Here is a 26295-nt window from a genome sequence, read left to right on the forward strand (position 1 = left end):
GTAGACTTTTAAATTGTTTTTGACTTGATTTATTTGATTGCATTTTAGTAGTCATTACTGCTACTATCTTTTATTATAACTATTATTATTACTAGAGAATAAGAGGCAGAGTGGAATCTCATGAATGATTGAATAGCTGAATCAATGTTTAGTTAAATGTTGACTAGTCTATCACACACACACACACACATATGTAGTTTATACCTTTATCTATATTACCTTCACATACCAAATACATATGTAGAGGTGAATGTCCTTGTGTGTACATGTAAATGTCTGACAGGCACCATCACTGCGGGCCCTGCAGAGGGTGTTGCGTTCAGCTGAACGTACCACTGGAACTACACTCCCCTCCCTGCAGGACTTGTACACCAGGAGGTGTAGTAGCAGAACCCGCAGGATCATGAAGGATCCTCATCACCCCAACAACGGAGTGTTTCAGCTGCTGCGGTCAGGCAAGCGCCTCCGCAGTCACACGGCGAGAACAGAGAGACTGAGACTGAGTTTTTTCCCGCAAGCCATAAGAACTGTCAATGCTGACCTCACCAGGGGTCCTCACTGAGCCACACACATAGGCTCCACTATCTTCGGTACTGTATGTAGCATACTGTACCGCATACTGTGTCACTGTTCTGGGTTGTTTGGTGATACTGTATTGCTGCGCCGTACTGTTGTATACTGTGCTGTATTATCCCACAAACACTACCTCACTGTATTCACATGCCACTTTAATGCACATCTGGATATAAATAGGGGAGAACATGCAAACTCCACACAGAAAGGCTCCTTATCTCCCAAATAGGAGCCTTTCTGTGTGGAGTTTGCATGTTCTCCCCGTGCTCACATGGGGTTTCCTCCACCTCACGCCAGTAAGGACCCCCCTCAAAAACATGCACACATCATCGTCTGACCAGCGATGGACACTTATCACCTGGTCCCCGGGCGCGTCCACGTATGATGCCCACTGCTCCTGGCTGTGGCCCCCGAGGAAGGACAAGCCAGGACGGGTTAAATGCAGAGGAACCATTTCACCAGCCACCATCCAAAGCATGTGCGTGCATATGTGTGTGTGCAGGCATGTGTTGTAGTGTGTTGTGTGACAAATAAAGACTGTTTCTTCTTCTTTCTTCTTCTTCTAAATAATTCCCTATCCCATATACATAAGTCCATCCCATATGCATAAGCCTATTCCCTTTATCTATTCCATTTTATTTTATTTTATTTGATTTTATATATTTTTATTTTATTCTATAAGTATTCGACTTACTGCATTACGTCTTAGGAATCAGTTAGTTGGTCTAGTAGAAAGAAATTTTCCGAGGACATATCGCGTGTTATCACCGGGTGCGTTGCATTGACATTTCACTGCATATATGTATGAAAGTATGTATATGTATGTGACGAATAAACCTCTTGAATCTTGAACCTTGAATCTTGAATCTTGAATGATTGACACTACTATCACTATGACACTGTCATTTCACAAACAATATTTATTAGCTGAACAGTTTTGAGGTCAATTTGAATATAAAGATAGACACCATTCATTCACAGAAAAGTGCAAAAGTAGAAAATTGTGCAAAAGTATACACAGATGTGTATATACAGTATATGGTGTGTGTGTGTGTGTGCCTGTATCTATACAGTAATGACGTGAGGTGAAAGATTCAATTAACTGGCCCTCAGGACGCTTGATTGCTCTTTCCACGTAGGATAATTCACCGGTCGTTCCTCGGATGGGTTCCAACTCGCTCTAAGTGCCGCAAAGAATGCGCTTCCATGCCGCACCCTGCGCTACGCAAATTGCGGACAGATGTTTACCACGATTCAGGGTGGAGTTACGTCCTCTGCGTAGAAATTTCCATATCCTGTCTCCGGGTGCCTGACTGACAGGGGCAACAGCCAATCAGCGCGCAAGATTACACGGCGCCGGCCAATCGGAAGTTCGGGAATCCGGGAGCTAATGTTTCTACTCGGTTCCTCCGCGTTGCGGCGCCGCCTGATACATTTCTTGTTGGAAATCTTGAGGAGAGCCAACAAACGCGCTTTTTTTTTTAGAGAAGGGTTTGTTGTTTGGGGTTTTTTTTTGTTTTTTTTTTTACATTTGCGACTTTGACGGTAAGTTTAATCGCTGCGTGTTAGAGAGTAAAGGTTGCATATTCCTGTATTTCTACACCGTTTCTCGGGCGAAAGAGGCGCTTTCAAAGTGAAGCTACTTCCTGCTCTCACCAGGCCCAGCAGACACTTCCATTTGAGACATTGTCAAACGAAAACCAGAGTCAAAATGAGATATCTGATTGAAATACAAGGTTATTTGTTCTTCCCATATGTCCTGAAGTAACAACCGGGTGGATTTAGACGGAGCACGGTGCTTTGGTTCGCTGACGTCTCGTTACCACTACACATTCCTTCGGCGGAGTACAATTTCAACAAGTTCCACCTCCAGTTGATCCGTCTTGCTGCAGCTAGACTCTGATCAAATGAGATAACATTGCCGGTCGACTGTAAAGTGCAGGCAGAAGCCACTAAAACGGGTTTCCTATGACGCCATAGTGCCCCAACATCAACAACTACTTATTATGGAACCAAAATGAGGAACCACACAGTATACTTAAAGTAAGCTGCACCAGAACCTTCCTTTCCAAGCTGGACCTTCTGCTCAGTAGGTTCTCTATGGCTATGGACGCTGCACTTTTCCTGCTTCAAAGTCACCCCAAAATCAAATGAACCTATTCCGTGGGGGGTTGTTAAACTCCTGTAAGCCAGATGTTCTATAGGCGTATTAAAGCTGCTTAATGCTGGGTTTTTCCACACGTTGACTTGCTGATGTCTGCAGCACTGCCACCGGTTTTGCTTCTGCTTTAGCTCTGGCTTACTTGGTGTGTATTTATGTGTTTATAGTCACATGAGTGCTTCTGACATTTTATTATTGTGTTAGTGCTATCCAAGCCAATCAGCCACAACATTTAAAAACACTGAAAGGTGAAGTGAATAACATTGCTCATCATGGGATAAGCAATGATGGGATGGCACCTGTCAAGCGGTGGGATATATAAGGCAGCAAGTGAAAGTCAGTTCTTGAAGTTGATGTGTTGGAAGCAGGAAAAATGGGCAAGCGTAAGGATCTGAGTGACTGACAAGGGCCAAATCTTGATGGGTAGACGACTGGGTCAGAGCACCTCCAAAACAGCAGGTCTTGTGGGGTGTTCCCGGTATGCAAGGATAACCGGTGAACCGACGACAGGGTCATTGGAGCCCAAGGCTCTTTGATGTGCGTGGGGAGCAAAGTCTAGCCCATTTGGTTCAATCCCACACTGGTTATTATAGAAAGGTGTCAACACACAGTGCATCGCAGCTTGCTCTGTAGCAGCAGACCGGTCAGAGTGTCTATGTTGACCCCTGTCCACTGCTGAAAGCGCCTACAATGGGCACGTGGACCATGGAGCAATGGAAGAAGGTGGCCTGGTCTGATAAATCACGTTTTCTTTTACATCATGTGGATGGCCGGGTGCGTGTGTATCGTTTACCTGGGGAAGAAATGGCACCAGGATGCAGAATGGTATGAAGGCAAGCGGGGGGAGGCAGTGTGATGCCCCTTCATGGCAACGGTATTCCCTGATGGCAGTGGCCTCTTTCAGCAGGATAATGCGCCCTGCTCCACTGCAAAGATTGTTCAGGAATGGTTTGAGGAACATGACAAAGAGTTCAAGGTGTTGACTTGGCCTCCAAATTTCCCAGATCTCTATCCGATCGAGCATCTGTGGGATGTGGTAGAACAGCAAGCGTGATCCATGGGGTCCCACCTCACAACTTACAGGACTTAAAGGATCTGCTTCTAACGTCTTGGTGCCAGATACTTCAGGACACCTCCAGAGGTCTTGTGGAGTCCATGCCTCAAGGGGTCACAACTGTTTTGGCAACACGAGGGCAAATTTCTAATATTAGGCAGGTGGCTTTAATGTTGTGGCTGATCGGTGTATGACGCACAATGCCAAATTTCAATACGTGAGACTTAATTGCTTCAGTGCCACTGAGCCAAAATTTATCGAAATGTTTGTACAGTGGGAGTATCGCATAATTACATGTCACCTAATTGATTTTTTATTTCTATATTCAAATTGTATTTTTATTTAAATGTTTTAATTGTATGGCCATGTAGAGATGTTTTTATTTCTGAGCATTAAATTATCTTTAACTCTGTATTTCTGGTTTAAAAGAGACAATTGTCATACAAAAAAGTATCGTTTATGAACCTGTCTCAAAGGTAAGGAATTTATTTTGGCTAACCTGTGTCCAACACTTTAATAACTGTGTGTTTCCTTAGGCCCCGGCCCCTGACCTCAGACCCCCACCATGCCTCTGGTGACCAGGAACATTGAGCCGAGGTACATATGCCGCCAGACCCTCCCCAATAACATCCGGAGTGAGCTGGAGTGTGTCACCAACATCAGCCTGGCCAACATCATCCGGCAACTCGGCAGCCTCAGTGAGTGGGAAAGGTTTATTTTATTGCAGTTTTGATTAGCCCCTTTTCCACGGTCAGGCCAAATGGTTCTCAGTGCAGTTCATAACGGTTACCGTTGAAGTTCCACTACGCACAGTTTGGCATGAAACGGTTATGAACTGTTCCTATTCCTGGGTTTTCGGTTACTACGTTGTAGTATTCTGAAGTAACTGGACAGAATGGGGCCAAAGTGTGTTGCGGGGAGGGCTGAATGACGTAAGTGTTCCATGATTGGTTTCTCCGATACGTGTTAGGTTTACATCCAATGGCGCCATTGTTAAAAGACTCAGTTGGCTTTCCATTTTCTTGACTCATGTGGTGAATACAGGTACTCCTCACTTACCGTTCTGTTCCTACAACCAGGTCGTTAAGCGACTTTGTCGATAAGCGAGGACCCGCTTTATCTCACAGTAAGGGGGCATGGCGATTGCGAGACTGAGAGCAGTGATGCGCGATTCGATGCTTGACGCTGAGACACCGGGCATGCCGTGGTATTGTCGCAGTGTACAATACCTAGTCCCAGGCTCCTCCTGCTAGCATGCTGTAGTGTCCTTGAGCAAGACACTTAACCCCTAATTGCTCCTGATGGCTGCGTCCGTCGGTGTTTAAACAATTGTAAGTCGCTTTGGATAAAAGCGTCTGCTAAATGACTAAATGTAATGTAATGTAATGTAGTGGCCGGAGAGCTGGTCGTAAGTCTGAACGGTTGTTAAACACATAGGTCGTTAAGTGAGGAGTACCTCTATTGGGGAAAAAAATAAACTTTTTTTCAAATGGTAGAACTTTTTTATTAATATGTCAACAAACAGTGGGTAGCTGGCAATGGAAATGATACTTGGTGCATTGCTGTAACATATGCTTGTAATTGACCAGGGCAGTAAGACATAAATCCAAGAAACTCAAACAAATCGAATCCTCCATTGGGAAAGAATGCGTGGCCAGAACCACCGATCCTTACACTAAATCTACGGAAATGATAACTGCCCCATACGCGTGACATAGACGAACATCGTCGCTGACGCATTGCGTCATTTGTTGTCGTTACTGTGGTGTATCTTTAGGACTTTCTGGTGCTGATTCCAGCTCCGCCGCTGATGGAAGCACAAACCACAACCATACATAAGCAGGCTGATTGGCGTGACTCGGCTCAATGCGGGAGCACTTCGGCCTCAGAACGATCGCTGAAATTAGGCTATTATGACTGTGTGTTCCGATATGCATGCCCCTAAGATGCGTGAGAACAAAATCCTGTATAGGTGTAAATTATTGTGTGTGTGTGTGTGTGTGTGTGTGTGTGTGTGTGTGTGTGTGTGTGTGTGTGTGTGTGTGTGTGTGTGTGTGTGTGTGTGTGTTTGTGTGTGTGTGTGTGTGTGTGTGTGTGTGTGTGCGCGCGCGTAGGTAAATATGCAGAGGATGTGTTTGGGGAGCTATTTGTGCAGGCAGGAGCGTTTGCCATTCGGGTGAACACGCTGGGGGAGAGAGTGGACCAGCTACAGGTGAAAGTCACACAACTGGACCCGAAGGAGGAGGAAGGTAAAGATGCAGTTATTACTGTTACTGACAATGACAGGTGACTCTTTAAACATTGTTTCAATGTTTTGGAATTATTTATACATCTAAGAGTAGATGCTATAATATATCAATTGATTTATATGTTGTTTTTCTTTGTATTTATAACCTAATTCAAAGCTAATGGATTTACCTGATGGTTCTCCAAAAGCTGCAGGGCCTGACATTAACTGTTGCCCGGTTGCCCCTGAAAAAATCCGGTTGAATTGATTTACTTTGTCAAAAATGGTCAGACTGTGCACAGGATCATTATAACCCAGTTCTAAAATGATTACAGGTGCTTTCATGCCTCTTGTTTGTTTGTTTGTTTTGTTCCGAATCAGGGGTTGAACCGATACAAAGGTACCATCGTCCCTGGGTAACAACAAACTCCACAGGCTTTTAAACTGTCCTGTCATTTGTCCGATTTTTTTCTCCGAAATTTAGACAGTTGAACAACCTTCTTGGAAGTAAACAACAGTATCCAAAATGGAGCATCAAAAGTGTATAGTAGATTGCATTGTGGATAATGTAGGAGCCTTGTTCGCGCATGGCCAGAGTAGGGGCAGAGAGGAGTAGGCGTGTTACGGAGAGATTGCTGTGAGAGCCCAAACACTTATTATTTTATTCTAAAAGTTAGAGCATGCCTGTCTACTAACTGTCCTCAAATAAATGCTGGTCCAAAGAGTCCTGCCTCACGTTGTCTCTGTGGAAGGAAATCACCAGTTGCGTGTGGAACAGAGCAGGGCTGGAAATGTAAACAAATGATACGACCGATAATACACAGCATGTCTGCTTCACTTCCGGTGTCTGTGTCTGAATCTCACCTCCTTACCTCTGTTCCCTCACTTCTCCCTTTCTCCCAGTCTCCCTGCAAGCCATCACCACCCGCAAGGCGTTCCGCAGCAACATGACTCAGGACCAGCAGCTGTTCACTCGGCCGTCCCTGCCGCTGCCCGTGCAGATCACCTACCAGAATAGCAACCCGCCACCCCCGCTCAACATCCTTAGCCAGTACCGGTACGACCAGGCACATGCAACCACACACATCTGCAAAACCATACCACTGTGTGCACTGGTATTGGAAGGAAGTGAAATGAATCGTAGCCATACACACACACACTAATGTATGAATATACATGGGGAAACACACAATGACTGCACATACAGACTCCCAGGCTTGCCCCAACGCTTACTATTCTTAAATCCAGGCCCAAAAAGTATATATTTGCAATTGCTTTTCAATGAATCAGCTTGTGTTAAATTGCTGTGTAACCTTTTATCTTCCTCCTAAGTTTCTATTTGGGCTAGGATGCCAAAGAAACACGTGGGTGTGCGTTTGACTCCTGCTATGTTTAAGTGTGTGTAGGCCGGTTTATATTTGCAGTTTGACTTCTTTCTGGTTTTATTATGTGTCTTACCTGTTTTTAAGATTTTATTTCTATACTTTTATTCTTTTCTGCTTTTATATAATGTATTTTATGCCTTATTTAAAGCATGTTGAATTGCCTTTGTGTCTGAAATGGGCTGCACAAGCAGCACTATGTAACTTTTGGTGTTTGAGATTTGGCGTCCTTTCTACAGCTGCTTTCACACATGCACTGCAACCCTGAAATTATCCGGACATTACCTGGAGGAGCTGTATGTGTAAATGCAAATGTCCGAATTATTTGACCCCGACATCACCTGGACTTTACCCAGCCAGCACCCTCGTACAATGTCCGTGTAATGTCTGATTGAATGGTATATGCAAACGGAGCAGGATCATTCACAGCGAGTGAGTGGCGTGTCGCCTCTATCTGCGGCAGTTATTTACCTTCATGCAGATCTTAGTGCACGGAGCGTAGCAGCTGCGTGCTCCTTTCTGCTTTCCTTATTATTCCTTTCCACTCTCTCGTTTATATTGTGGATACGTCCAAATACATTGGAGTATCAACGCATAAAAAGCCCAACTACTGATGTATCTGAAGCCTTGTCTGCCATCTGGGGCTTGAATGAAAGTGAGGGCCGGCCCGTTCCAGCTGAAGTGCAGGTGTCCGTGTCATCCACGTCAGGGAGGTGGAGTGGCTGCGTTTTGTATGGGCATTATTACCAGACATTTTGGCGGGCAAGTTTATAATTTATCATGGTTTTTCATAAATTTTACCAGGCAAACAAACGGGAGCCAAACACCGAGGAAGTGCCATAAGAGGTAAAAGTTACATAGTGTTGCTTTAAATGTGTGTTTAAACAACTTCAGGGAGGACAGTAAGGATGCCTTGACGTTCTATACCGATCCATCCTACTTCTTCAACCTGTGGAAAGAGAAGATGCTGCAGGACACCAAAGACATCATGAAAGAGAGACGCAAGCACAGAGTGAGACCGAACACACACACACACACACACACACACACACACACACACACACACACACACACACACACACACACACACACACACACACACAGACGACAGAAATAATTTAGTCATTTGCCACTGATTTGCAACCACTAGAAAATGAGCCTTTAGTTGCTAATAATTTATTACCCTGTACACGAGGGAGCATTTTTAATCCCCCCCCCGCTCTGTTCCTTTATTCATCTCTGAGCAGAAGGAGAAGAAGGACAATCTGAATCCAAGGACGCTGAATCCACGGAAGATTAAGACCCGGAAGGAGGAATGGGAACGTCTCAAGATGGGGGAGGAGTTTGTGGTGCCAAAGTACGATCTGATGTGAGTTAGTAAAAGAGAGGCCTGTTTGGATCTTTGTGGAGAAGTAGCTTTCCAGGAAATGCCGCTGGAGAAAGAAAACCATTAAGTGTAAAATCATCACTGTTTAATATTTGTTACTAGGTCATGTAATGGGAACATGCTAACAGATTAATTTGTGGTACTTCATTTAAAATGGTAAATGGACTGCCTATCTATATAGAGCTTTTCTAGTCGACGTCGTCTTCTTCTATTTCTTTGGGCTGCTCCCGTTAGGTGTCCCCACAGCGGATCATCTGCCTCCAATACCTTCTGTTCTGCGCATCTTCCTCCCTTACACCAACCGCCTGCATGTCCTCCCTCAGCACATCCATAATCCTTCTCTTTGGCCTTCCTCTTTTCCTCTTGCCTGGCAGCTCCATCGTCAGCCTCCTTCTCCCAATGTAACTCTCATCTCTCCTACACACGTGTCCAAACCTCAATCTCAATCTGGCCTCTCTCACTTTTCCACCAAACTGTCCAACCTGAGCTGTCCCTCTAATGTACTCATTCTTAATCCTGTCCATCCTTGTCACTCCCAATGAAAATCTCATCATCCTCAACTCTGCCACCTCCAGTTCAGCCACCTGCCTTTTTGTCCAGTCTTCTAAAATGTGTTTGGTTTCCAAAGTGTGACTATCAATGTGAACACATTTTGAAAGGAAGTATGTAGTTATACCTGACAATAAGGCAATGCAAAAATATAATTTTACATAGCCTAATTGTCTACTTAAATCTTCAGTATTAGGACTAAGACTTATTCTCTGTGATGCCAATTTATCCTGTTATCTGTTCACGAAATACTTTCCTTCAATAGTGAAATGCAATTTTATGACATCTTTATCAAGTTTCCAACTTAAGAAGATTGCAAATCAAACAACAGAATTTAAGACATCTTCAAGTTTAACAGTGTTGTAACACTTTCAGTGATTAATGGATTTGTAGATTCCCTTGTAAAGGGTAGATTCTCGAAATATTTTCTTTTCACAGTATAAAAACCTTGACGCCCTCTGCGACAAACGCTCTTTTATTTATAGATCTATATATTTACTGCTCCTTGATTTGCTGGAGGTCTGTGGTTGGTTGAACAAGGATTGTGTTGGTGAGCTGTTTTGATGTGGCCTTTTACAGGAACTCCTCAGAGGCTCTGAACGGCAGCATTGGATCTGGAGAAGGCTTCACTTCTGACGGCCTGGAGCAGAGCACAGGATCCTATGCTTTTGACCCGGGCTCCCCACTCCCTCCACCCACTCCCGATGACTTCCTGCCTCCTCCGCCACCAGACATGGCGTATGTGTCATCAATTCTCACACACACACACTCGGCCAACATCCTGCTAAATCTGCTTGCCCACAAGACTGTGTGGCTGAACACATGCATTCCTATTGTGAATGCATATCACGTGTATTGTATAATACGCATTAATGTTGTACATTAATTTGTGATATATTATATAAATGAATTATATTATATGCATTCAATTTGTACAATTTGCACTTGCACTTCAAAGGATCTCCTGCCAGCAAAATAATTTCATGCGTGTGAACAGGGGCATTGTAATAAGTAGTTATTGTTATTATTATTATTTTTTATATTATTATTATTATTATTATTATTATTATTATTATTGTTATTATTATTATTATTATTATTATTATTATTCATATTGTTATATGACTAATAATATGAATAATAATGGAAAACTACAAATATTGTATCATACATTATTGTAAACACTAACTATTTGACTAGCACATATTACCTGCAAATTTCATAAAATGCTATAAAGTACAAATAATTAAGAAGGAATAAAAAATAAATAAAGATATTGAACAAAATAATAAAATACAGAAGAACGACTATAAAATATCCAAATAATAAAATAAAATGTTGGATTATTTGCTGTTCCACCGCTGTTTTATTATTTTATTATTTTAGGTATGATGGACAGTATGGCGTCCCGGCCCAGAAGCGTGGTAGTGTGCTGAGCCCCACCCACCCCCCTCCTGCCCCGCCCATGTCCGGTCCACCATCTAACTCCCGCCCTAACCTCTCCCCACCCCCTGCCCCGCCTCCGCCGCCTCCCATGGGCGGCTTCAGCGGTCCCCCCCCCCCTCCACCTGGCTTTGACTCTCCACCCTCCCCTCCCGCTCTTGCCTCCTCCACCTCCACCTACCCCTCGCCTCCCGCCCCCCCGCCTCCCCCTGCCATGTCCTCCTCCATGTCCCCTCCTCCTCCTCCCCCTCTTATGCCCCAGGGTGGCGGCCCCCCTCCGCCGCCTCCGCCACCGCCCCCTCCCGGCCCCCCGCCTCCATCCTCAGGGGGTCCTGCCGCCCCCCCCGCCTCCCTCATCCTCCTCCGCTCCCAAGCAGCAGCCAGCGTCCGCCGATGACCCTCGCAGCGACCTGCTGCAGGCAATCCGACAAGGTGAAGCCCTCACCCCACTCTATTTGTGACTCCTGATCAGCTCAGGCACAGTTGGCTCTTTCAGAAGAAATCTTTTCCCGTGACCACATGAGTGTTTACTAGGGCTGGCCGTTATGTCAAAATGTTCCTACCCGCAACCATCAGCCAACAATTGGCGATTGTCGATATATTCGCTGAGGGGGCACGGAGAGCGGAGCGGATCGCAGGCGCCCTGATGCGCCCCCGCCTCCCTCTGTAATCCTTTATGGGATTTTTTTGGCGCCCGGGACGGAACACCGGGTCTCACCAGTCGCAGCGTGGAGGTTTGGTTAAAAAAAAAAAATCACTTTAGGTAGTTAATTTTCATTTTCTTGGGTATTAAAAGACAAACTCAGAATCATAACAGGATTGAACCTACATTCATGATCCATATCAGAATTACATAAATTGCTTGGCAGAAAGACGCCATTGTACAGGTTTGTTGAATGACCTTAATTATTATCGAGAACTGTTTATATTTATACTGTGCCTCACGGTTAACCACACTTAATCAATGTCTTGGTAGACTGATTCAAAGTAGCAGGTAGAGCCTGGTGTGTTCTAGTACTGTTTATAGAAGCATGATAATGGTGTCCAACATTCCTATGCAAGGCTTAACTAGGACACTGGTAGGGCCGGGTAATATTAAGTATCATAACATATTGACACACAAGAAATACTTGAGAAACCTAATTAATAATGTGGCTATTATGGTCAAGCAGGTAGAGGTTTTAATTAGAGCAGCTAGAACAGTCTATCTGTTCTAACAGCAGCTAAAAGACAAGACATTTAACTATATTAAAATAGACAAAATCTCAGATGATATCAAGTATCATATCGCAACATCGATGTTGGAGCAATGTGTTGGCCAGCTCTGTTGGTGCATGTTGAGTCTTTCTTTGGTCTGTTAAATTGCAAACTAACATTCCTAAACGCCCTCTCCCCCGCCAGGCTTCAACCTGCGTAAGGTGGAGGAGCAGCGGGAGCAGGAGAAGAGAGACCACTTTGGCAACGATGTGGCCGCCATCCTGTCGCGCCGCATCGCAGTGGAGTGCAGCGACAGCGAGGACGACTCATCTGAGTTTGACGATGACGAGTGGTCTGAGTGATCACACCCCGACCACCACCAGTAGAACCAGCACAGCTCTAGTGTTTGACTTCCAGTTACATTCTCCAGTCGTCAGAGGTCCAAGTGTGAGCGTGCGTGCGTGTGTGTGTGTGTATATGTATGTATGTGTGTATATATATATATATACACACACACACACACACACACACTCACACACATATACATATATATATATATATATATATATATATGTATGTATGTATGTATGTATGTGTGTCTGAATTTAGGGCTCTCACACAACACACACACAGACACATTGAGCTATAAGTTCTCAGTATTTATATGTACTTGGCGGAAAGACATTTTTATGATGTAAAACATTGATATAAAAATTTACATAATTGTCATTATGTCCTCTATGGCATTCGAATATATAGTAGATTATACGATATAGTTATGGTGTATATTGTGTATTAAGTTGTATTGCTACTTCAAAAAGTAATTATAATTGTAATTGTTTTAAGAGCAATACCACAGATATTTTTACCTTCACTTTTTCTATTCTTTTTGCCAGGGGTCCATGGTTGTCATGGGAACAAGTGTCGTGTAGAATAAAGCGTTCACTTCCCGGAGGGTTAAATCCCGGACTGTCGAACGATCGTAGTGGTTGCAGATTTATTAATGATTTCAGGAAGTGTTGGCTCATTATCTACACAACATAATCAAGAGTGATTCCTCTGGTGTTTTCACTTGGCCGACCATATGGGTCCGTGAAGCAACTGCTATTATTCATGTCTCCGCTCTGTTGAGTCATTCTGTCTTTTCCCATCTTTAGCCTCAGCCTTGCTTTGGGTAGGTGCTGGGCTTTGTGTGCACATCTTCAATCATTCTGTTTTCTATAAAACGAGACCACTGTCTTCTACCTAATTCCGTGCCCTTTTAAAAGTGTATTTTTTTTTTTTTGTATTTTATATTTTAGTGCCTCTTGGTTGAACCTGATTACACCGCTTACCTGCTCAGTTGTAATCGATGACTCTGATCTGGAACTAAGAGATTACCAGTGTTGGCCGTTTAATATTGTCCAAGTGCCTTATGTTAAAATTCCCGTATGCCTCTTTGTAAGGCACAATCATGCAGCATGTTTTGCAAAAGCTCTGCTTCTACCGCCTGAACCCTGAAAATGATAATAGAAATGTCAATAAAAATAGAATGAATAACAGGGTCTTGTGTTCCGTGTTCTTCGAGAACAGATCCCACTGTTTATTCTATGCTAACTATGTAGCTGTTTCATCAAAATAAAATTATAATATGTATAAACATAGCCTCTGAAAGCTCTTCAGCTTAATGTACAATGGCAAAAAGAACATTTAATTTATCAAGGTGCATCTCATCCTGTTTATGTGCATGGTGTTTAATTTTATTAATATATATTTTTTATGTCTTGAATATTGTGTGGAGTGAATGAAAATAAATCAGCTGCAGGAAAAAATAAAGTCCTAGTCACGATCAGAAAGGAAGACATTCTACGTACTACCACTCTTTAGTTATTTCTCCAAGCCTGCGTTGATTTGAACTGACATGGTGGCTGTAGAGGGATTTTAATAACACAAAACCTTCCTTAAGCCACCAAATAATTTAGAATTCAAGAGCAGAAAGCTTGTGTGTGTGTGAGAGAGAGAGGGAGATGGAGAGGGAGATATTCCAAAAGCCACAGCAGCAGGCAAGAATGAGAGATCACTGACGTCAGTAGAAAAAGCATATTTGTTTTATTCATCTTTATAAAAAATTGATTTGCTTCAAAACGGTTGTGCAACAAGAACATATGGTCATAAACTTTCAAAGTGCCTTCACCAGCATGTGCAAAATGAGATCTCCAAGTTCTAGGACACTGGGACACTTATAGGCATTCAAGTAAATAAAATTGGCGTGTGGATCAAACATGTCATTTCAATGTGAACGTCCAACTCAAGTTTGTTGGGTTTAAATTTAAACCCTGTGTCCTGACCTATTCTCGTAAAGTGCAGATGGTCATTTCATGATCCACACGATCCGTTTCTTTTGGCTGCATTCAGATACAGAGGATCCCTGTGCTGTGATTGCTTCAGCCCGGGGAGTCCTGTTGAGTTAGTTGATTGGGAATGAGGCACAAGTACACAGGAGACAGTACATTCAGTCTCTGTGGGGCTGCAGGGCTGTTCCAAGATGGCTGCCAGCCAAGAGCACAGTACAGTACATTCTGGTTACTTGTTTGTCTGTGTTAGAGATAGAGAGAAAGAATGTGAGTATTTGTGTTTCATGTTGTGTCAATATGGCAACCAATTTAGCTCTGTCTTGGCATTTGAAAAGTGATATGTCTGACTTTGTTAGTGATTGGTGGATCGGTAGTCTACACATCTACTGGGTGATGGATGTGTGTGCTCTGTGTATATCTATGAGGGCAGCAAGCCTGGAGCAGCACCTTTCGAATGTCTTTGTTCTTCAGACTGTAAAGCAATGGGTTTAGCAGAGAGTTCCCAGCGGCCGGAACCAGAGTGGCATAGGTGTACAGCGGGGGACTTGATGCGTCACCTAGTAACCCCCAGATGGAAAATGGCATCCAACAGCCAACAAACACAGTTAGGACCAGGAACAGCCGAGAGAAGCCCCTGCTAGTGCCATGCTTGCTTGCATATGATTGGGTTGCAGGGAGGAAGTGCCTCTGGGTGGCGATGGCATGGGCGTGCCGCCTGGCCACTTGGCAGATCCCAGCGTACAGTTGTAAGGTTATCATCACGGCGACCAAGAAGCCCCCACATAGCAGCGATAGGTATGTCCGGGTCAGAGGTCGTGCTACAGAACAGGAAGTCGGCTCTCCCAGACAGTGCCAACCCATCGCTGGTCCCGCCCCAATTGCGCACGCCACCAACCAGACGATCAACAGCAGGATGGCGGCATGGCGCCTTGATTGGCCAGAACCGTAGGTGAGGGCGTGGCTTAGAGACAGGTACCTGTCCAGGGCAACACCCATCAGGCTGCAGAGGGAGGCGGTAAGCGATGTCACCAAAAGTCCAGAAGTCAGAAGCTCGGACCAGTCGCTGGGCTGTAGGCAGAACTGGAAGAGGAAGTGCAGGATCAAAGCCACTCCGGCCAGGAGATCCGCTAATCCGAGGCTCGCCAGCAGCAGGAAAACTGGGGCACGAAGAGAGGGCGTGGCCAAAATTGTGGTCACAACTATGGCGTTTTCAGCAGCGATCACAGTTCCAGAAATGCACAGTGCCACACCCCACACACTGAGTGGTGGAACTTCGTATGGCGGAGGCTGATCTGGCTGCTCCGGAGTGAGGAAGGGAGCTGAACCTGAGGACTCTTCCCAGTCCAGATCAGAGGCGTTCAGGATCATGATTGGTCAGCGAGTCAAACACACAAGCTGGAGAAGACAAGAAAGAGCAAGAACGATTCTGACATTAGTCATTAGTGATAATGGGTGATATTCTTTCTCCATTTGGCACCACTTTCTGTCTCTTGCTGTTAGAAGGTGGTGTCTATGTCCAAATATGGAGGCAATAAGGGCTTCACCATCACCAACAGCAAGATTTTCAAATATGTTTTTGTCAAGACACAAGTTCTGTTTACATATTTATTTCTACATTGTCTAAATCTGACATCTTCCTTTTGAAAATGAAAATGAAATGAATGATATTTCATATTTTACTTTTTTTTTTAATTGATTTTAGTTTGTTTTGTTTTAATTTTTATTCAGATTATATTAAGAGAATCTGAATATCACTTTGTCTGTGGATCTATTTGCAGTGGCTGACTTCAGCTCTGTGGTGCACGTTTTCCTCAAGCCTGAGCTTGTTCTGTGCAGCTGGATGATGAAAAGACGGCACAATAAAAAATGAAACAAAATCGTTCTCCCGTGTGTGACACGGGATCCACATTCCCCATCGTCTGCTTTAAAATCCAGGTTTCAGAGCGGGGGACACTGTTGTGTAACAGAATTGCAGGTCCGTTGCACCAGAGAGGGTGTCCTGATTTCTCCCGCACGCACGCACGCCCGGCTCACACGGAAACACACGGGCACACAGTCACGGACACAGGGTGTTTGGTTAAACGCAAAACTCACCTTCGACTTGGGCTCGGATGGCGGGCGAATCTCGATTTTTTTTTTCCCTCCTCTTCTGATCTCAGCCTCTAAACAGCCAGCAGCCCTGTTCACCCACGGTGGGGGGCGGGGGGTCGTGTTGCGTGAGGCCCACTGTGGTGCGCGGGATCAACTCAAAGGGCCGGCAGCTTCATGTCCTTGTACGTGGCGAGTTGCGTCGAGGTGCACATCTCCAAAAAACATCTCCAGCGAATGCAGCCTGGGTCTTCTCCCGCTCCGTCTCCCACACAAGAAGCCTCGGTGACGTCAGACACTGGAAAGGGGGACGGGGTGACGCGCCAATCAGGGGGCGGCAGAGAGGATGGGGGGGGGGGGGGGGGGGGGGAGAGTGGAGGGAGGGCGTATTGGCGTAATTTCATTCAGAAAAATGCGGCATCTTCTCGGCCCCTCCCACTGCGGCTCATCCCTCCCTCGGTAATGGTTTTTGTCAATAGTGATCACCGACACCTCCCCCCCCCCCCACCCCCCACACACGCCACCTGGCACGCACGTACCCACTCACTCACTCACACACACACGCACGCACGCACGCACGCAGACGCACTCGCGCACACGCGTCGTCGTGTGAAGCGCCGTCGGGCCGCTCGGCGCTGTCCGCGGTGCTGAACCGCAGCAGCGTCACCGGGCTGTCTCAGACCGACGCAAACGGCGCGAACACATGTTTTGGTCCCATTTCGGAGGCGCGCTGTGCGTGAAATGCCTTAGGTCCGAGGCGGCATCGGCCATTCGCGAGACAGTAAATCTCCCCCAACACCGAACCCTGCATGAAGAACTCTTAAATCACGGATCATAATAAAACAAAACGGGCGGACAGAGATCGTGCCGCGTTTCACCACCTGGTGACGTCATGCTCTCCAGCAGCCGGCGGCAGCGGATTCTCGGTTTCCCCCCGATTTAACCGGGGTGCTGCGTGGGTGGGAGCCGCCGCGTGGCCACGCAAATCAATGAGCGCGAAGGGAACTCTCGTCCCGCCGACGCCATATAAGGACACGCACCCTTCCGGTCCTGGAGGAGAGAAGTGTCGAGGAGAAGGGGGAGGCGATGGATGCCGGGGAACTTCGTACAGTTAACGGGAAACGGGAAATCAAGCGATCGCCGCGCCCCGAGCTGCGAATGACAGCAAATGACAGTACGGCTCCCCCAGAATGCTGATTTTTAAACTGCGGAGGGAGCATCCGCATCACGGGCGGCCGTGAGGCTGTTACGAAACGTTGCACCGCGCACCGTGGAACACACGAGGAGTACTGTTATATCACCAATGCACATGCCCCCCTCGCCCAGCATTTCCACGCGTGCACGTGAGCAGTTCATATGTGGTCAGATGGGATGGATGGAGAGTAACGGGGTGTGACACTGCCCAAGGTGAGATGTGGGAGTGTGTGCGCAGAGATGACGAGGCTGGAGTGAGTCGTGAGGCGGAAAAAAAAAAAAGAAAAGAAAAAGAAAAAGAAAGCCTCTCAAGCCGTGACTCAATACCTGTGTGTGTCTACTGCATGTGCTGTAAGTATAGATGTGTCCACATGCATAGCACCACCCTGTTAAACTACACAGATGTCGATGTGTCCAGGGTGGTTTTTGTTTCTGAAAGGCAGGTTTCTGAAAGGCGCGTTGCCAAGGAACCAAGTTTGGGTGTAGATCATGTTGCACATCTCAATGTCTCTTTCTCCTCTGCTCTCTGCTCAGCCCAGCCGGGAACCATTCCCACTGCTACTATCATTATAAACAACTTCTGGATACCGCTGCGAGACTCATCATATTATACCTGGGTGTTTAGACTCACTTCAACCAGCCGAGACCAGCCAAGTGGGTGCAGAGGCTGCAGGCCCTAGTAGGTCAGTGTCAGGTGTGGGTGGTCTCAGTGGAACCTGTGACTCTGCGGCCGTGATGATGCGACAGTTGGTCCAAAAGGTCCTCTGCTCCTCACTGCTGATCCTGGTGCTGACGACCACCGTATACGCACAGTCGGGTAAGAGAGCAACAGTGTGTCTCGCTTATTTTGTTTTGGGCTTCTCTCAAGGTCCTTTGCTGCCTGTCTTGACGCAGTCTGCACTCGCTTGGGTATGTCTTTGATGTGTTTGTCTTCTATTTGGCCTTTGGAGGTGGATCTTTGCAACATGCAGTTTCTCATTTTAAGCATGTCCCTCCTATCCTCTCTTTAGAAGAGGCTTTAATCTCCTGCTCGCTCATTAACCTGTTTCCTTCAGCTTCTGGTCACGAAGAGCTTTCCTTGATACTGCCCAGTTATGAATGAGTTGTTACTGAAATGAAGGGAAGTTATGTATTATTACACTGGTTAGATTCGTCTGTGTGACTCTAAATGTATGTGTGTGTGTGTGTGTGTGTGTGTGTGTGTGTGTGTGTGTGTGTGTGTGTGTGTGTGTGTGTGTGTGTGTGTGTGTGTGTGTGTGTGTGTGTGTGTGTGCGTGCGTGCGTGTGTGTGTGTGCATGTGTGTGGCAGTTGACAGCTCAAAGACATTGCGGACAGTTCAAAGTTGAACAGCAGTTTTGTCCTTCTTCTAGATTGCTCACAAGCTCAGTCATGTGACATGTGTGTTGGGGACTCCATGCTGAACCTAACGGGCTGCGTCTGGAGGCTTTGCCCCACTGGTGATGTGCACGCCCGCACACACCCACACACACACACACACACACACAGACACAGACACATACACCTCTCATAGTAATTTGATCCGCTGCTGTAAAATAAGCTCCCCACTGTTTATTCTGGATGAGTAAATTATTCAATATGTCAGGAACACATAACCACACAAACACAAACAGACACTCACATACCCATACACGCGCTTGTGCACACCCATGCTAAAAGCGTTCTTTCCCTCTTCCTCAGGTAACAACACAGGCCTGTGCGTGACTGATGAGGGCGATTCAACGGACAGCTCGATGAACTGCAGCTGGACCCGAGTTACTGAACTGTGCACAGGTAACACGATGCCTGGGGATTACTGCACACACACACACACAGACACACACACACACACACACATACATACACACTCATGGAAGATATCCCACTGTCACGTCAGGAGCTGGTTTCTTATTCCTTCCCGTCTGCTTGCAGTTGTTGAGACGGTTGCGGAAGGAGGAGCTGATGGTGACTCAGGTGAATTACACTCATTAAGTCCCCCCCCCCTCCCCCCTTCCAATACTCATACTCATACCTCCTGCGTCACAAATCTATTGTTCCCAGTGAGGATGAGTAAATGCCTCCAGTCATCCACTGCTATTGAAATGCCCTTGAATGACCACATTCTTACAGACAATGCATTCTAATGCATGCGCTACTGTATTATAATGATATCACAATAGTGATACATCAATTCGGTAGCGATAGTGTGACGTGAAAATAGATATCCTTTGGTACTTTTGGTTATTGTGACATTGTGATACACATAGTGTTTTTAAGGCAGCTTTACAGTAAAGTAATGGAATTTCTTGAACTGCATAGACTGTTCAAGATGTTTTAATCAACGCCACAACCTGCTTGGCCATAGTCCACTTTACTAATGATTTCTGAAGTCTTTTTTGTGTGTCAGTATCTTAGGGAAGCACCCCCAAATAGCCTCACATTATCAATATTGAGGTATTTGTAAAAAAAAATGTTATTTGATTTTGTCAATATACCCCATATCACTCTAGTGCGCTCTCTTCCTCCTCCTCTTTTCCTTTCTTTCATCCTTTTTAACACTCCCCTTGGCCTCCAGTTGACGGTGCAAACCCCCAGTCGGCCCCAGAGTTCTCCCAGGCCAAGTTCGACATGTCAAGCTTCATCGGTGGGATCATCCTCGTGCTGTGTTTGCAGGCGGGGGGGTTCTTTGCCATGCGCTTTGTCAAATCCAAAGAGCAGAGCAATTATGACCCAATGTAAGTTTTTCATAGCGGGAAAGAGAGTGGGCGCAGGTGCTGGTGTTATGCTTTTTAAAAAAATATATATCTAAAAAAAAAAGTACATTCCCTGATGGGCAATGTGTCAAGATATGTGCAATACGCTTAGTACTCTGGTTTCTATTTATGTTGTTTTTTTTCTATATATTTTATATTGTTTATAGTGCTTACCTTGATATGCTCGGTATTTTCTGCTGTCCCCCTTTTTTGCTGCTCTAACAATGTTAATTTCCCCGGTGTGGGACTAATAAAGGTTATTCTTATTTTATCTTATCTTATCTTATCTTATCTTATCTTATCTTATCTTATCTTATGCAGAGATTCCATTGAGTCTGTGGTTGCATTAGCAGCCTCTGGTGGTAGTAATGTGAATAACATCTGATTCTATAGAGGCCAAAGTTATTGTTTGCTCCTGTCTATATTTGATCTTGTTTCCACCTGGTACTGAACGCTTCTTTCTTCGAATCCCAATCGCTCCAATGTGTAAAATCTTGAACATATGCTGTGTTCTGACCTCTCTACTTCCAGAGAGCAGCCCCAGTGAGAGGGAGGAGGTGAATGGAAGAGGAGAGAAGAAGAGTGACTCATTGTGCAGTGACGACAAGATGCATGTGGTTTTCTAAGCATCACATTTGTGTTATTTCCCATGGGCTCCCCTGGGTATTATTCGTATTGTATTATGAATTATTTAACAGCAAATGAAAGCTCTTCACACCCCACTGTGCATTGTGCAATACTCCATTATGTTGTGCAGTTTTTTGATGTTTTTCTGATTCACCGACACAGTAATTACCTCCAATTGAATTAAAGAGAATCCCCCTGTGATGCATAAGGCATCATTTTGATTATGTTTCCAATTTCATGGAAATGGTATTGTAAGTAAATAAATAATGCTAAATTCCAAAAAGTGTAGGTGATGTTACATTTTAACTAGGAACCCATGAATGTACACAGTTTTGTTGTTTTCATTCCTTGCAATGGCTTATTTTCTGTGGAGTAGTCAAGTGCAAGTCACAACAAAGATTAACTGGTTCAGCAACAGCATTTTAAGTGTCAAATATTGCAGAAATTATACTTAGAGTGCAACATGCTATCTGAAGACACAATTATACTCAACAAAAGATGATTATAATTCAAGCAATCAACCGTCAAACCCTCTAGACATACGTAATTACACAAGGCTGACATAATATCCAGCATATCATTTTGTGAACGTTCCTCACACCAGACAGCTTCAAATGTTGATCATGTACGACTAATATGCATGGTTTTTTTTGTTTGAAAGTTGGATTTTTGTGTTATATACGATATACATAGTTTGTAATGATTCTTGATGTCCATATGCATATTAGCCTCACTATTTCTCTTTCCCAATACCTTACAAGAATTTGGAGTGATCCTGTGGATTCATGGTATACTGGGCGAAACTATTGAATACAAGTATAGTGATGTACAGTGGCTAAACTGTTGGATTTGATTTTGTTTGATCTGATGTCATTAAATTAATAAGAATAATAATTATAAAAAAAGTTTGACATGGTGGTTAGCCAGAATAAGCTCACACTTTGCAGTGATATCTTTCCCTATTCTTGAGTTTGAAAGTTGTTTTGTTTTTTTATCTTTAAAATGACACATTTCATCAAGTCTCATCAAGGATACACCAAGCGCTAAATAAATATATTGAGACCTCTGAAAACTGTGAATTAAAATGTGCCCAAATCACATCGGAGAAGGGCAGCATAACACTTTGTACAAACCTCCTGAATGAAGGTTTCCAGTATCAAACAGGATTATAGGTCAAACTCACTTCCTCAACGACTAACCAAAGTAAAGCTTCCTTCTGGAGTTTACCATATCCTCCAGTAGCAGATTAGAAACCGTGTGTGTGTGTGTGTGTGTGTGTGTGTGTGTGTGTGTGCGCGCGCGCGCGCGTGCAAGCACAGCCGTGCATTATTTGCCCAAGTGCCGTGCGTAAGCAAATGGTTGCAGAGCACTGATAGAGCTGCAACCGGGGTGTGACCACAGGTCGTTCTCGGGCCGAAAGAGAATTCATTTTAAAAATCAAGGAACCGTGAGGGAGGATGGAAACGGCCGCAAAACGCTACGGAACCAGGATGCGACGGCGTGAATAACCCGAAATAAAAGATCCCAAACTTGGCAGACATGGCAGCGGCGTGGCTGGCGTCCAACTCTGTTGACAAAGGACTGAATACAGGTCATTCTCTCTCTCCCTCTCTCTCTCTGAGCCCCCCCCCCCCAGCCAAAAAACACACACACACAAACACACACACACACACACACACACACACACACACACACACATTTTAATTGCAAAGAAAGGATTTTCTTGCATTATTTCACACTGGAGTTGAGACTGGTTATTATAACAGTTCTTCTCTAATATATATTCAGTGTGCGTGTACACAGTAGAGGTGGCATTGGTGAGAATGTGTCTGTGTGTGTTTGTGTGTTTAGCAGGCGTGGGGGCCGAGCTGCGAGAGGTAAAAAGCAACCGCCCTCCACCCAAATCTTGTGCTGAAACATCCGTGTGTGCGGCACGATTCCTACTTGGTAATCAAACACACGCAGAAACGTGTCTGTTTGTTCCGCTTCGTAGAGGGCGTGTTGGAGCCCTTCAGCACCGACGCGCCGAGCCTCGCACTTGGGATTATTACTTTATCAACCGATCACACAGCTGCCTCTCCGGGACTTTACCAGCTGGACAAATGCGCCGTCAGGTAAAGCTGTTTGTTTTGTTTCTGAGTGAGAAACGCACTTTACCGACGACAGGTGCCTGTTCTCCCGCGGCCTGCCGGACAATACGCTGCACCTGTTAAAGATACAGCGCCACAGTTATAAAAAAAAAAAAAAAAAAAAAGTTATTTTTTAAAATCTTTTTTTTTTTTTAACTCTTGTTTTGAACTCTTTTATTTGTGTATTTTTTTAACGTTGTTTCCACTGTTCCCCCCCTTTAGACGACTGAACGTGTTCCCTTGTCGCACCAGCTGTAACTTTCCTGTTTAACGCTCGGATAGGAGCGTCCGTCTGCGCGTGCGCAAGCTGCTCCCAGGTAGGCAGCCGCTGGGCAGCGAACGCGCGCACGCGCTAGTGTGTGAAAGGTGCGAGTCACCTTTAATTTGTCCCCCCACTCGGGGCTTTTCACGAGTTACTCGCTATAAAAAAATTACAATAATAAAGATTCGTCGGTGTAATGCACGGGTGGAAGGGAGGACTTCTGGTGAACGACGAACGAGTCAGCACGGTCGGCTTAATCTATAAAAAATGTATTCAGCATTCAAAACAATAATATTTACTTACATACTTTCATTACGGGAAAGACGAACTATACCAGTACTGCTGGTTTCTAGAGAATGTTAAGCTGGCTGTGACTGTGATACTGTTACAAATGTCCTTATTTTAACTTGCTTTGGAACAAAGCGTCTGCTTAATGACATCATATAATGTCATGTAAATATTTATTTTGGTCGAATTAGTCACATTCAATATGAAATACACCAAATGCATTGGATTTTGGACGCTTGAGTCGTTTAAAATAATAAATAATAATAATAAATAATATTTAAATTTCTATTTAAATATTATTTGTTCGCCACGAACAAATCGTTTGCGAGTCTTGCATCACTGGAGGCAGGAGTTGGTTATTACGTGGTTCTTCAGGCCAAATAATGTTGAGCAAATATACATACAGTACAATGTATTGCCATCCAGAACTGAGTGTGCCATTTCTCTAATTTGTTTCCTGCTTCTTCTTCTTCTTCTTCTTCTTCTTCTTATTCTTCTTCCTCTTCTTCTCCTTCTTCTTCCCCTTCTCCTCTTCCTTTCTGGAGAAAAAGTATTGGGAAATTATGATTGAAAACCATTTGCTGCGGAATGATTGTGATCGTTCAATGTCTCGGTTGATGAAAGAAAAGTTGATGCAAAAAAAGTCGAGAAATTGAGTATTAACTTAACATTTTGCTTGTTTTCTTTTGTCTTTGTTATTTCTACTGTTTGATGACCTTCTATTGATGCTGTGATCCTTCACTCTCACAACATTAATAGAGTAATGTCCTATCTAGCGTCTTGGCGTGGGGTGGTCTTCTCGTACTTGTGGTTCTAGCTGAGCTGTTCGGCGATGGCGGGAGAAGACAGCGACTCTCTGGACCTGAGCCACCTGACGGAAGACGAGCAGGACGCCATCTTGAAGGTTCTGATGAGGGACTCAGAGTTGCGCAGCCTCGACGAGAGCCGTGTAAGGTCAGAGGTGACTGTTATTGGTTTTAGGTGCCCCACCCTCACATAACAGTTGCATCACACAAAATGATGCACATTTTCCCAGTGCAAAAACCCTCTAAGACCCACTTCATTTTTTTTATAAACCCTGGGCATCATCATTTATAAACCATTAGCATAACAAATATATATGTAGTAAATGAATATTACTGACGATTTTTGAACATTCATTTCTGCGTTAAATTGTAATATAGTTGGTTTAATAGGTTAACCAACCATTTTTAAGACATTAGTAATATTAATTCTGCAATTTGTGAATGAAGATTTCATTTCAAACAGTGAATGAAGAGTTCTGTGAACATATTATGACCATCACACCTTTCTCCCACACTTTAACATCCTCTTCTATGTATCTTTTCACTCCGCAGGAAGCTAGAGGAGATAGAGAGCGACCCCGTGCGCCTGCGGTCTCTGTCGGGCTCGTGGTTCCGAGAGGAGCGCAGTAAGCGCCACCGCGACTGCAAACAGGGCTGTGACCTGGTCCACGCCTCCATACGCCGCAGGAAGTCCAAGGGCAAAGGTCATAGTTCAGCAAGAGTCTGACTATACTAGTGTTAATTATGTCCTTTCATTTTGAGTCGTCTTTTGTTTAGTCATGGTAGTCTATTATTATTATTATTATTATTATTATTAGTAGTAGTAGTAGTAGTAGTAGTAGTAGTAGTAGTAGTAGTAGTATTAGTATTATTATGTTGAGCAGACATTGAATTGTCACACCAGTGATGGGGCTCTGCTTGTAACCATGGTAACTGTTTACAGATGTTTCCCTGACCGGACTGTTCAATGGACACACAAAGGACCCTCCACCCACCACAAACCCCTCATCGGAGGTGGAGAAGAGGCTGGGGGAGGGCAAGGAAGAGGAGAGGGAAGGGTGTGTGAACAGAATTATGAAAATGATACACTGGTTGCATTATTATTATTAGCGCTAATATTTATGGCGGCCATTTCTAATCTTGCACCCAACATCTGCTTTCCAGGCTTCAGGAATCTGTTCCGCCCACTCCCACGCCAAGAACTAGAAGCGAACAATCACAGGTGCGTGCGTGTGTGTGTGTGTGTGTGTGTGTGTGTGTGTGTGTGTGTGTGTGCGCGCGCACGCGTGTGTGTGTTGTGCACATTTTATTTTAAGGATGTTTTGGGAAAGAAGTTTGTAACGTAACGTCTTTTTTTCCCCACACCCATGAATCCTAGCTTCTTCAGGACAAAAATGGTGTCTCTTCATCCACAGGTAGAACACATTCTCTCTCTCTCTCTCTCTCTTTCTCTTTGTTTCTGTGTGTGACTCTTCCTCTTTCTTATCTTGTTGTCATTCTCTTCCGCAAGAGTGTGTGAACAGAAGTAACTGCACAAAGCAGGTAGCCGAGGTGATTACAGCACTCCTCTTTTTACGCATACGAATGAGCAAATAATTTGTCTTCCTGTCTTTGCGGTCAGCTTAGTCACACGTGTGCGTGTGTGTGCGTGTGTGTTTAGGAGGACTCTGATGGTCACGACGGAGACGCCGAGTCTCTGTCTAGTGGTGTGACGGAGCCGGATCTCGCCACTCTCAAATCCAGCAGCTCTGTCAGCAGCCTTCACTCCAGCTACATGGTGTGCACACACACACACACACACACACACACACACACACTCACACACACACACCCACACACACACA

General features: G+C 44.7%; 4 protein-coding genes across 4 annotated transcripts in view; 3 read left to right on the top strand and 1 right to left on the bottom strand.

Annotated features, from left to right (window-relative positions):
• The first annotated feature begins 1982 nt into the window (after positions 1 to 1982).
• Positions 1983 to 13698, top strand: wasf2 (WASP family member 2). Its single transcript, XM_080015904.1, is given in 10 exon segments — positions 1983 to 2118; positions 4325 to 4486; positions 5903 to 6037; positions 6919 to 7072; positions 8292 to 8409; positions 8645 to 8766; positions 9913 to 10071; positions 10720 to 11110; positions 11112 to 11208; positions 12178 to 13698. Coding segments are annotated over 9 exon segments (1467 nt in total). The 5' UTR covers positions 1983 to 2118; positions 4325 to 4353; the 3' UTR covers positions 12336 to 13698.
• Positions 13699 to 14681: 983 nt separating this feature from the next.
• gpr3 (G protein-coupled receptor 3) lies at positions 14682 to 15674 on the bottom strand (the record flags this gene model as incomplete). Its single annotated transcript, XM_080002369.1, has 1 exon — positions 14682 to 15674. One exon carries the CDS (start codon positions 15672 to 15674, stop codon positions 14682 to 14684), a length of 993 nt encoding a protein of 330 aa, XP_079858495.1.
• A 2652-nt stretch (positions 15675 to 18326) lies between these two features.
• Positions 18327 to 20886, top strand: cd164l2 (CD164 sialomucin-like 2; the record flags this gene model as incomplete). The annotated part of the gene is made up of 6 exons (XM_080017335.1): positions 18327 to 18405; positions 18960 to 19046; positions 19288 to 19380; positions 19519 to 19560; positions 20162 to 20321; positions 20871 to 20886. 6 exons carry the CDS (start codon positions 18327 to 18329, stop codon positions 20884 to 20886), a joined length of 477 nt encoding a protein of 158 aa, XP_079873461.1.
• Positions 20887 to 24477: 3591 nt separating this feature from the next.
• LOC307242850 (synaptotagmin-like protein 1) overlaps positions 24478 to 26295 on the top strand; it is a gene marked incomplete at both ends in the record, with an annotated part of 6871 nt that continues 5053 nt past the window's right edge. The window contains 3 exons of the mRNA XM_080017452.1: positions 24478 to 24599; positions 25004 to 25172; positions 26112 to 26228. Coding sequence (XP_079873578.1) covers positions 24478 to 24599; positions 25004 to 25172; positions 26112 to 26228 — 408 coding nt within the window. The remainder of the gene's footprint in view (positions 24600 to 25003; positions 25173 to 26111; positions 26229 to 26295) is intronic.

Source organism: Zeus faber, assembly GCF_960531495.2.
Source record: "Zeus faber genome assembly, chromosome: 1".
Classification (NCBI taxonomy): Eukaryota; Metazoa; Chordata; class Actinopteri; order Zeiformes; family Zeidae; genus Zeus; species Zeus faber.